The 12,796-nt window shown below is 42.0% G+C and overlaps 1 protein-coding gene across 1 annotated transcript in view; it reads left to right on the plus strand.

Annotated features, from left to right (window-relative positions):
- LOC311245739 (C-Jun-amino-terminal kinase-interacting protein 4) overlaps positions 1-12,796 on the plus strand; it is a 96,051-nt gene that overhangs the window by 17,703 nt on the left and 65,552 nt on the right. The window contains exons 2-3 of the mRNA XM_084335703.1: positions 7,645-8,046; positions 9,327-9,521. Of these exons, the coding sequence (XP_084191829.1) occupies positions 7,948-8,046; positions 9,327-9,521 (294 nt within the window). The 5' untranslated portion in view covers positions 7,645-7,947. The remainder of the gene's footprint in view (positions 1-7,644; positions 8,047-9,326; positions 9,522-12,796) is intronic.

Consider the following 12,796-nt stretch of genomic DNA (forward strand, 5'->3'; position numbering starts at 1 on the left):
GGTAAAGGCATGTCAGCTCCCTCCTGGTCCCCACCGTGAGCTTGGTCAGTTACATTAGAACCCACTAGGGCCTCTGTGGTCGGGGTAACCTGGTCGTTAAGGTCAGACATAATTTTACTTTCTACTTCTACCGCGTTTACCGTTTGTCGAAGGCTAGGTAGTTGACTGACAGCGTAATCCTCTAAGTACTGAGGTGTCTGTCGTCTGCGCCGCGGGCGTTCTACGTTAGGAGGACCGTTTCGTGGAGTGTTCATCATAGGCCATTTCAATATTAATAACACTATATTAATATTACACTAGTTACCCTCCGGCTCGAAGGACCAATTGTAACTGAGGGGTACAATTCCCTGACTGTATTGATAAGTATGGTATCATTAAACCACTACCGCTTTATGTACTTTAACTACTGGCCACACAGTACATGATATAGATATGATGAACACTTTCCCACCATGAAACCAAGTCCACACAAATGTATAAGTCGAATATTTAATATATAGCAAAGGGTATATACAACGTTCACTTAATGACATTTATGATTTGAATGCACTTGTAAGGCAAATGAGTATTCGTAGGCAAATCAACATTGAATGTCCAATCTCTGGTTACGCAGGAAGCAAGTATACAACCTGGTTCTTTAGGGAACTATAGCGATGGTACTTAATGATTATAGCTGGATATACTAAAGGGGGGTCCTGCTGGTTGTAAGTCAGTAAGGGGGGGGGTTAGGAGAGCCGCCGGCGATATCCCATCTGGCCAACGATTTATTGGGAGAATTCAGAGTGCTGAACACGGTGCCCACAGAACCTTGGTCCACAGATGAATACAGTTGGGCCCTCTTGTAGACGGTAGCTGCCGGTCCACAACGAAGAGACGTGAGGCGACCTCACTCGGGGTAGAGCGCCGTCTCACCTGGACTCCTCTCGGGGGGTAGTTCCAACACTCACCAGTGTTGGCTGTTATCCATGGCATAAATCAAAGCACCCAAAGCAAGTAGATAATCCAAGCCGTGTAGGGCTCGCCGTCGTCCGGGTAAGGTAATCCAATGTGCAGGTCCACTCGTCCTAGCCCAGAACTCCTCGGATGAAAGCACCACACGTGGTCTGCCCAGCCTGGTTAAGACTCTAGATAACGCGAGGAAACGATGGGGGTACTACTCACTGTATAACTCTAACCGAACGATGCACCATACATAATAGACTATTATTAACTTAATAGAAATACGTCCCACTCGACGGTATAGTGCCAAACTATGACAATTCAACTATTAATCCACACGATGTCTCAATGCCATTCTGAGGCCAAGTTGACCATACTGCACCACACGTGTATCGTGGGTGAGGCTTAACGTCTTGCCACTAGGTTGGAGGGTAAAGAACTAAGGGCTAAGGGACTAAAAGAAAGTTCTACTTTACTTGCGCCATATATATATGCGCTGTGAACAAATAGTACCATTCGTATTTCGCCAGACGTATTCCTACGCGGAACCGGGCTAGTAACGACATGTTCGTCGGCACGATTGAACTTGAACCAAGGGGCTTGGCTGCTGGCGCCAAGTTCTTGTCCAATGAGAGAATGAAACTATTATGGGCTGTTAGTAGACTAAAGGGATATTCAGTGTATATGTACAAGGAATATACAAGGGATATCAAACGATATACAAATACTATTAAATATATATCCATAAATAAATATATATATTCGGTTTAATCTGATCCTTCACAACACATACAATTGTTAAGGGGATGCAGACCAGAGAAAGACTTTCGTCTTGTTTACATCAGGGTCCCCCATTTTCAATTCATCATAACATATGACATACAGATAGACAGTACTGCTACATCTATACATTTATGACATACCAGATTTGCAAATACAGTACTGTTTGTGATACAAAAAGAGTCCAGAAAAGAGAGTATACATTTGACGTAGAAACTACATTGGAGGAGGTAGGTGGGGTGGGGTTGAGTGGGTGGGTGGGGGGGGGACGGGGGGGCTGTACATTGGAGGTGGTTGGGTGGGTGGGTGGGGGGGGGGGTTGGGTAGGAGTGGGGGACACTGTACAACTGTTCAAGCAAAACTGTACATTGGAATATTGATGACAAAACCATACTTGGTCATTTACTGTACATTGGAGGGGGTTGGGTTAGGACATGATCAAGGGCCAGTTTCGAATTGCAGTCTCCCGTAGGTGTTCTTTGAGAGTGGTTTTGAAAGTGGGAAGTCACGTGTATGTCATATATGTTATGATGAATTGAAAATGGGGGACCCTGATGTAAACAAGACGAAAGTCTTTCTCTGGGCCCTATTCCCCGTACCTGGTTCAACTAAGTCAATCAAAAGTCCCATTATCCAGATTCAATTAACCTGATGTTTGAATCCGCGCTTTCCCTGTTCCTCGAAGGTGGATTCAGTCTCGTTCATTTGAACCAGACTTGATGCTCAGGATAATTGCGCGCGGCCGCCTCAGCTGAAAAGACAGCAGGTGTCGATCGCAGAAATCCTGATTTTCTAACGGCATTGATTGATTGATTGATTTAAAACTTTATTAACAGATTACAGAATGGGTACAATACAGTACGGCTCAATAGCCTCGCCGACAAGTTAAATGCATATCTATAGGTTCATTTTAAGTCCCTCATTACCCCAATAAATCAGATTATATTTCTTTAAACGTGCCTGCTGGCACTAGGCTTAATGGAATGAATAATCAAATGAGATCTTGCTAGCGAAAATAATTTGTTCAACTCTTTCAGAATAAGGATAAAAACAAGCCCAAATAGTATATCTAATTGATACGAATTATATTATGAGGATATCTGTAGGCCTACTGTATGTGCTTATGTATTATGTACTATATAAATATTATACATGGTTCCCAAAGAGAGGCTTGGAGGGAGGCTTGCAGTTACACTATTAATCAGGTTTTAATCTGTTCATCATACATGCATTGAATTGATTAACCTTCAGTTTATACCAGTGACACCTCATGTTCATCATCAGATAACAGTGCTTGAAATGCATTTTCTCAAATTCATTCATCAAAACGTCAAAGGCTCATTCAATTTATCAAGTCACGTCACGTCATCAAATCCATCAAACAGCGCATCTCCTCATATATTTTAAACCCAGTTACAATATCACAATAACGTGTGACACTGTCACAGTGACAGTGATACAATTAAACACTCCACAGATTCAGATTCCTCATAATTCATATCCACAATCCGCGCATAGACGCTTCAGCTTGAATGAAACACAATCCGGGCGCTCCGTTAAGCAAATACACAGCAAAGAATATGAAACTAATCAGAGCCAAATGCCCGATAGGTTTCATTCATTAAAAATATCCCTGCGGGATTCACATTTGCAATTATCTGTTTAGTCCGCTATTAAAATAACTGTGTGTCGCGAGCACCGTATCCGTATAAATATGACGTGCATAATAGGACAACGTAAATTCATAGGCTGAATATGATTTATTATCAGCGTTACTGCAGACCTATTATTTTACATTTCAAACGAAGCACAAAAACATAATTCAGAATGGTATAATGGGATCTAGACTGTGAGAAATATTTCAGGAAGGGAGCTGGCATTTCTTTGCGAGGGTGTGGCCATGCAGGTTATCCAGCTAACTGAACTAAACCCAGGTTCAAACTTTCTGATCTGTTACCATGGCGATTTAGAAAATCCGACGTCGGGGAACGGAAATGTCTGGCTTAAGTCAAGCTATGCTGAAAATTATCCGGCTAACTCAGTTAGCCAGGTACGGAGAACGGGGGCCCTGGTCTGCATCCCCTTAACACTTTGAGAGCCAGTCCGTGTTTTCCTTTTTACCCCCTTGAATGCCCAAATCAACTCCAATGTTAACGTTAATATCGCCTAATCTATGTTTTAAATTATGGCTATGTGTCTAATCTGCCCGTCGCTTATCAAAGACTCATTTTCCAGTCAACATTGTCAAAGCAGATTGTTTTTTTATCGCTTCATTTCCGTTTGATAGCATTTTGAAAATCACTTGTTTTCGCGGAAAAAACAACACATCCTATGATAATCGCCTTTTACTGTAATATTCTAGAACGTTGTCATTTGTCGGCCTATTTATGAATCGTTTTCAAATAAACGCTAGATAATCGATAGTATATGTGTGCGCACGCACGCTCGTGCCGCGCGCTGATAATCGCTGCTCTTATTTCCTGATGGCTTTTACAGTCAAAACAGCCATATCACATATAGGGGAAACGCTTATATATCCGTGAAAACGAGTCTGATTATCCTAAGACTGATAACATAGATTCCTTACCTGAGATCAGATGGTATCCAAATGGATTATTCCAATTCCTGATCACCATTCGAAAAAATCGATCATTGTATTGATCAACCGTGTATACAGTAGAACACATAATCCCTGCTGCTCTTCAGGCTCCGGAGTGATGCCGGTCGATGCCGGCTGCGTGAGTGAGACGTAAAATGTGGAGTCAGAAATCCTTTCTCCCATTCACTTTCATTGAGTCCAATCCAAAAGGGTGATTTACCATCTGGGAGACGATAGGGGGGTGCTTTTTTCACATCTGAGCGCCTGGGGTGACTGGATCTCCAACGGTAGGCTCGCTTGATGCAATATGATTTCAGATCGCTAATAAAAATAAAAAACGAATAAAACGAATATTCTCGTGAGTGGGCATTCAACCCGGGGGGTAATAACACGAGAAAACTCGTGGGTGGCATTCAAAGTGTTAACAATTGTATGTATTGAGCTGTTGAACTGTTCCACAAGAGGGCGCTATAGGCGTAAGGAGACGCAGCTATAGCAGCTGACGTCAGGTAGCAGGTATAAGAGGGAATGTTCCCTCCCCCTCTGTCTCTTTCACTCTAGCTCTCAAGGAGAGCAGGTCTCGTGGTGGAAATGTACATATGAAATAAACCACGTCAGTTAAGGCTAAAGAGGACCTCGTTGTCATGACCAGTTATTTTGCTCCCCAGGTGACTCTGTCAACAGTACCCATTCTGCAATCTGTTAATAAAGTTTTCAATCAATCAATCAATCAAGACCACCAGACACTATAATGACGTGGGTAGCTAGATTCTGAACTTCAGACCCCGTGAGGAATATGATCATACAACTTGGGAGAATATAGGCTGGTATAACTGGTAGATTTGTTGAATACTGGAACAGCAGGGGCACAAGTACAGGCGTGCAGAAAAGGTGTGACTCACTCAGTATATTTTATGTGTATTAAGCAACAGTGCCAATTAGGGGTGGGACGATACATCGATCCAGATCGATACATCGATGTAATTATCAACAATCGAATCGGATCGATGCGATGTAATAAGATCGATTCATATCGATACTCTTATTTTGAAAATCCTGTGGCGAGTCTCATATCCGCCCAAGAACAACAGCAGTAGCTCCGTGTGTGTAGATGTTACAGCATAGCATTCTCCCTTTCTGTGTGTGTGTGTGTGCGCGCGTCTTTGGAAAGACCAGATGAGGTCAGAGGAGTTTGATGTTTAAATGTTATTTAAACATAAACAATATAATACATAATAAATGTAGGCCTATACATGATCATGCAACATCAACAAATTGTTGTAGGAACGGTTTGGGAGAGGGAGGTTGTGAGTTTTGAGTTCCAAAAAATGTAGCTTAAAGTTTAAAGCTCAATATATAAAAACGTGGCACTTTACAGTGAACAGGAGGTCTATTTGTATTAAAAACAATAGATTGATTTTCCTTTAAATGTCTGGAAGAGCTCAAAAATACAAATGTCAAATGATATTTTCATTACCTTTTTTTTGTTGATCTAAATGTTACTGATTGTGTTAAATGGGCATATGATATCATCTCATATCGATCGCAGGCACCTGAATCTAATCGTATCGTATTGTATCGTGAGAGACTTTGTGATATCAGCAAATATCGTATCGTTGTCCAAAGAATCGATATCGTATCGTATCGTGATGAAACTGGTGATTCCCACCCCTAGTGCCAATAGCGAAGCTCAGTCTACTGTAAGTCTTGAGTGTAGCCTATAACTATCATTACACATGGGCAAAACAGAGTCCATTCTCTTCGGTTCAAATAACAAACTCAGCAAGACCGACGGCTTCTCAGTTACAGTGGGTGACAATATTGTCACAAGGAAAGATGAAATTACCTACCTGGGTTCCATCCTAGAGGCTAATCTCTCCTGTGACAAAATGGCATCCAATGTAATAAAAAAAGTCAACCAACGAACTCGATTCTTGTACCGGATCTCCTCTCTGGTAAACAAGAATACCCTGAAGACTCTGGCAGGAGCACTCATTCAGGGGTACTACGACTATGCTTGCACCTCATGGTACCAAAGCACCTCAAAGGCGCTAAAAACAAAATTACAAACATCTCAAAACAAACTGGTCAGACTACTGCTTGACCTTACTCCTAGAACCCACCTCACCCCTGCCCACTTTGACAACCTAGGATGGCTTAGAGTAGACGACAGAGTACAGCAACTTGCAATGGGCCTGGTCTACAAGATACACTACACGACCAAGGTACCCATGTACATGTCAAAATACTTCCCAAAGGTCAGTGAATACCACGATCACAACACCAGAGGGAGCTCCACAAATCATGTTAAACCCAGATTCGGCTCAAATAAGGGACTAAACACGTTTCGCAATTATGCCACATCAATGTGGAACGCCCTACCCAAAGCTGTAAAGGAATGTGGATCACTACCCACTTTCAAAACCTCTCTCAAGGGACACCTACGGGAGACTGCAATTCAACACTGGCCCCTGTAAATATCCTAACCCAACCCCCTCCAATGTACAGTCATTTACCTAGTATGGTTTTGTCAATAGTCCAATGTACAATTTTGTTTGTTTGTACAGTGTCTCCCCCCCCCCCCCCCCTCAATGTACAGTTTTACTTGTTTATACAGTGTGCCCCCCCCCCCAACCACCTCCAATGTAAATTACCCAGTATGGTTGTCAATATCCCAATGTACCCAACCCCCCGGGCCCCCACCCAACCTCCTCCAATGTACAGTTTCTACGTCAAATGTATATACTCCCTTTTCTTGACTCCTTCTGTATCACAAACAGTACTGTATTTGCAAATCTGGTATGTCATAAATGTATAGATGTAGCAGTACTGACTATCTGTATGTCATGTATGTCATATATGTCCTGATGAATTGAAAATGGGGGACCCTGATGTAAACAAGACGAAAGTCTTTCTCTGGTCTGCATCCCCTTAACAATTGTGTGTATTGAGCTGTACTGTATTGTACCCATTCTGCAATCTGTTAATAAAGTTTTCAATCAATCAATCAATCAATCAATCAATCAATCAATCAATCAATCAATGTTGTGAACCAAATATCACCCTTGCTTTCTATTTGCCAAGAAGAACACTTTTCACCCAACTGTCAAGCCAAGAACATTGCATTATAAATTAACTTCCAGCCAAAAGGTTTACTAAATAAAAGCTGAAATTAGAAAATTCCAAGCTTGAGAAATGTGCCAAAAAGTTAATAATACAAAAAAAAAAAAAAAACACACACACACACATTCTCTATATTTGTCATTATATTATATTTGTACTGTTGATTGTCAATATTTCTAATATTTTCCTGTATTCTTTTTCAGAATGGACACTAAAACACCCCCTGACATCAGCTAAACTGTGCATGACAGGAATGGCTAGTGGAGTATAGTCGTAGAGTTGAGACTAGCCTATTCACTGTAGGCAGAAATGAGTGTTTCTGAAGGATGGGTGGTATGGGAGTCGGCGTTAGTGTTAGAAAGCCAGATGAACTAGTTGTATTACTGTGTAGTTGGATAGATATTTATAGATAAGAGGAAGTATTCGGCTCGTCAAATTGCAGGCCCATGTAGCTTTGGGGGTGTGTTGGGAATAAACCAGTAGATAGAGAGAGCTGATCTGAAAGAATGGAGTGTGGAGAGAGTTTCCTGTGTGGGGCCGGCGAGCTGGAATTGGACCCTGACATTGTGAGTGAGGAGGCAGGAAAACTGTACTCGGAACTACAGGTAAACCAGCCCTTATAGTCACATTTGTATTCTTCCATCAATCTCAACAAATGTATGTAAACGCTCCAGGCGCCCTAAACCAACTGATTAAAGTTAATACAGTCATGCTGCTATCCAAGCTCACTGTAGAGACAATTAACACTTTCAGTGCCAGCAGGGGGCGCACGATTTAGTGCTTGAGTGCCACCACCCACTTCAATGATAGCGCTCTCATGTGTCTAATCTCGCCGTTGCTTATCAATGACTTGTTTGCAGTCAACATTGTCGAAACGGATTGTATTTTAATCGGTTCATTTCCGTTTTATACCATTTTGAAAAACGCTTGTTTTTTGAAGGTTTCAGGAAAATATAAAGATTCTGTGATAAACGCCCTTTACTGGAATATTCTGGAATACACAAAAAATTTTGTCATTTTTCTGCCTATTTATAAATCGTTTTCAAATAAACGCTAGATTATCGATAGTATATGTGTACTTATGCACGCTAGGGAAGCTGGCTGAAAAATCGATTCTCTTATTTCCTGATCAGCACACATACACACATACACACAGGGCACACGTTGATATCTCTGAAAAAAGCTCTGATTATCCCAAGACTGGTCAAATAGATTCCTTACCTCAGATCAGATGTTCTCCAAAAAGATTATTCCAATTGCTAATCACCATTCCAAATATCGATCGCGTTTATTGATCCAACGATGGGTACTGGAAACACATTATCCGCTGTTCTGGTGGTCGGCGATGACTTCGATCCTCTCGGGTTACTTGTCTGACAAGTAAAATGTGGAAGCAGGACTTTTTTTTCTCCATGCGTTTCATTCAATCCAATCCAAAGGGGTGCAGTACCATCCGGAGAGACGATAGGGGGCGGTATTTTCCTAATGGAGCTCAGAGAGAGTTCCAGTGGTAACGTGAGGCTAGATTGATGAAATATGAATGGAAATCGCTAATAAAAAAAAAACAAGATCTCTCGTCTCTCTGGCACTCAACGGTTGGCATGAACTAACGAGAAATCTCGTCGTTGGCACTCAAAGTGTTAAAGTTAATACAGTCATGCTGCTATCCAAGCTCACTGTAGAGACAATTAACCTATATCAAGCCCCGCCCAATTTTCTTGATCCTCCAATCACAACAGTTGCCGTTCGCTTTGTCCGAGGGAAGCAACCGTTGTGATTGGAGGATCAAGGAAAGAGGGCGGGCTTGAGATAGGTCATTACTGGTGCCTCTGACTACTCTGCTGGGGTAGCTCTAATGACCCCTCTGCCGTGCCCTCTCTCCCAGACGGTGGTGGAGACCCACGGCGCAGGTGTGGTGGAGTCCCTGGTGCCCATCCTGGTGTGGGTCCTGGAGGGCCTGGCCAGCTCTCGAGCCCAGTTGAGAGAGAGGGAGGAGGAGGCGGAGAGAGAGAAGAGGGAGAGAGAGGAACTGCTGGAGAGATACCAAGCGGAGAAAACGCTGAGGAGAGAAAGTCAGGAGGTGAGGAAGTGGTGCAGAGCTGAAGGTGTGTGTGCGTGTGTGCGTGTGCGTGTGTGCGTGTGCGTGTGTGTGTGTGTGTGTGTGTGTGTGTGTGTGGGGATGTGGAGCCTCGCATGCTGTCGAGATATTGTTTTCTTTTGTAATGTCTCAAAAAAAACATGCATCCGACCTACGAGTGTGTGGCTACTCTTAACCCTTTCACCGCCGCACTACCAAAACGGTTAACCCTTTCACTGCGGCGACACACAGAAGGTTAACCCTTTCACTGCCACACGACAGCCGGTTAACCCTTTCACTGCCACACGACACAGAAGGTTAACCCTTGATAGTAAAGGGTTAACCTTCTGTCGTGTGGCAGTGAAAGGGTTAACTATACTGAAAGTGTGTGTGGACTTGGCCCACGTTGGTCAGTGTGAATCAGAGAATCCCACTAGGGCCTAACAAAAATAATAGTTGGTTTCAGGTTGGTTGTCAGTTTGGCCATGGGTAGGTAGGGAATTTATTTTATTTTTATTTTTTTTTTATTCTTTCCCACGGCGACTATGGATAGGGAATTTCTTTATTTAATTAACCCTTTCACTGCCACACGACAGAAGGTTAGCCCTTTACTATCACACAACCGACGGCGATGCTCCATCATTAGCATCATTAGCTCCGCATCCGCGGAGCTAATGATGCTAATGATGGAGCATCGCCGTCGGTTGTGTGATAGTAAAGGGCTAACCTTCTGTATTGTCACAGTGAAAGGGTTAACCGGCTGTCGTGTGGCAGTGAAAGGGTTAAAATGTCCGCGGAGCTAATGATGCTAATGATGGAGCATCGCCGTCGGTTGTGTGATAGTAAAGGGCTAACCTTCTGTATTGTCACAGTGAAAGGGTTAACCGGCTGTCGTGTGGCAGTGAAAGGGTTAAAATGTCCGCGGAGCTAATGATGCTAATGATGGAGCATCGCCGTCGGTTGTGTGATAGTAAAGGGCTAACCTTCTGTATTGTCACAGTGAAAGGGTTAACCGGCTGTCGTGTGGCAGTGAAAGGGTTAAAATGTTCACAACAACATGGATGCATGTACTCTGCCAGCATGTTTAATATCCATAATACTAAATGTTTGACTAAGATTTCTATGAAACTTTATTCTAAAAAAAAAAAAAAAAAAAAAAAAATGATTTTTTTTTTTTTAATATATAATTTTTTTTTTAAACTCATAAAATATATTGGGTCGCACCTAAATCGGCAGGGTCGGTCGGCAACCTGAAACCAACCATTATTTTTGTTAGGCCCTGGCAAGCCGGGGCACACGGTGGTGGTCGAAGAAGCCATTCTTCGCAAAAGGTTAATTATTTTCTTATGAACCTGAAAATCTTGTAAACTGTCGCCTTTTATGATTTTTAGTCAGCAACTCATCAACATAGGTGTGCGTTTTCCTTTTTCTTTTCTTCTTAGGGTAGGAAAGAAAATTTGCCACCGATACCGATTGTTCAACTAACACAATCGGCCGATACCGATACCGATATTTGTAGCAAAAAAATATAAATGTTTTTTTTTTAATGAAACTACTGTATATTTGTATGTCTCTAAAAATGTTTTGATTAATTGAAAATGGAGGACCCTTATGTAAAAAAGCCGAAAGTCTTTTTCTGGTCTTCATCTTCCAGTCCACTGAGCTGTACTGTATTGTACCCACTCTGCAATCTGTCAATAAAGCTTTCAATCAATCAGACAAATGCATAGAAAAGCCCTTATTATAACCAAATAACAAAAAATTATATTATTGTTTATGAAAATGTTTTAGCCCTATGCTTGACTATTATTTTAGCCATGGCAACAAATAAAATAATAATAATAAAATGAATAAATAAAATATTAAATAAATAGGCTACACGTCTCTCTTTTTGTGTTACAAATTGTGCTCACCGATATGAACATAGGCCTCTTTACTTACTTAAAAAAAGTAAACATCAAGAAATATGTTTATGGTATTAATTCCACCATGCCATGTAGCACTATCTCTCTCCCAGTATGGTCTGCTGGGCTGCAGCTGGATACTATTGTCTCAACCAGAGCTCTCAACCAAAGCAATGCAACAGAACAATTTTGATTGACAGTTGATTCTGCCAATTACGTCACACCGCTTGCACCCGCCTCTGCTGTTACCACCAATCGGCAAGCGCGTATTCGTTTTTTACTTCCTGGATGGACGCCATTGATCTGCAGCGAGAGATTGATTGATTGATTGAAAAGTTTATTAACAGATTGCAGAATGGGTACAGTACAGTACAGCTCAATACACACAATTGTTAAGGGGATGCAGACCAGAGAAAGACTTTCGTCTTGTTTACATCAGGGTCCCCCATTTTCAATTCATCATAACATATATGACATACATGACATACAGATAGACAGTACTGCTACATCTATACATTTATGACATATCAGATTTGCAAATACAGTACTGTTTGTGATACAAAAGTGTCCAGCAAAGGAGTGTATATACATTTGGCATAGAAACTGTACATTGGAGGAGGTTGGTTGGGTGGGGTTGGGTGGGTTGGGTGAGGGCTGTACATTGGAGGTTTGTCAACAACAAACCAACGCGCTAATAACGTTAGCTCCCCGCCGGCCACAAGTAGATTACCAGCGCTCTGCAGGATGACCAAACGAGGCATAATGATTTTACTGCAACAAATGTTATAATAAAACAAAGCTTTTCTATACATTTGTCTGATTGAAAACTTTATTAACAGATTGCAGAATGGGTACAACTCAGTACGGGCTCTGTAAATAATATGCTGATGTTATTGAACGTGTAACACTAACTATATAACGTTAATGCCACAAAACGAATGCCTTTGTTAATCATAAGTAGTAACTTTGATGCAATAGCTTGTGTGTGTGTGGGGGCGGCGTTGTGCAGGTCGCTTGACTGAACTTTATTTTTTTTGCCTTTTGACGCGACACTAATTGATGGATATTTATCGGCTACTGCCATCGGCACATTTGAGCTTATCGGCCGATAGGCCGATTGCAGTCAACAAGGCACTTATCGGCCGATACCGATACATCGGTGCACCCCTAGTATAATGTACTAAAGAAACACACTAACATGGGAAATTCTCCAGAGTCAGACAAGAAGATATATACCAGAAACCGGATAGCTTTCTACTGAACGCACAGATAGGAAACTGGTATCTATCTTGTCTAACTCTGGAGAAGGCGGTAAGCAAATTTCCCATAATGTTGGTGTGTTCCTTCAAAGCTCATGGAATGCCCCCCTGACAC

Source organism: Notolepis coatsorum (genome assembly GCF_963971535.1).
Source record: "Notolepis coatsorum genome assembly, chromosome: 19".
Classification (NCBI taxonomy): domain Eukaryota; kingdom Metazoa; phylum Chordata; class Actinopteri; order Aulopiformes; family Paralepididae; genus Notolepis; species Notolepis coatsorum.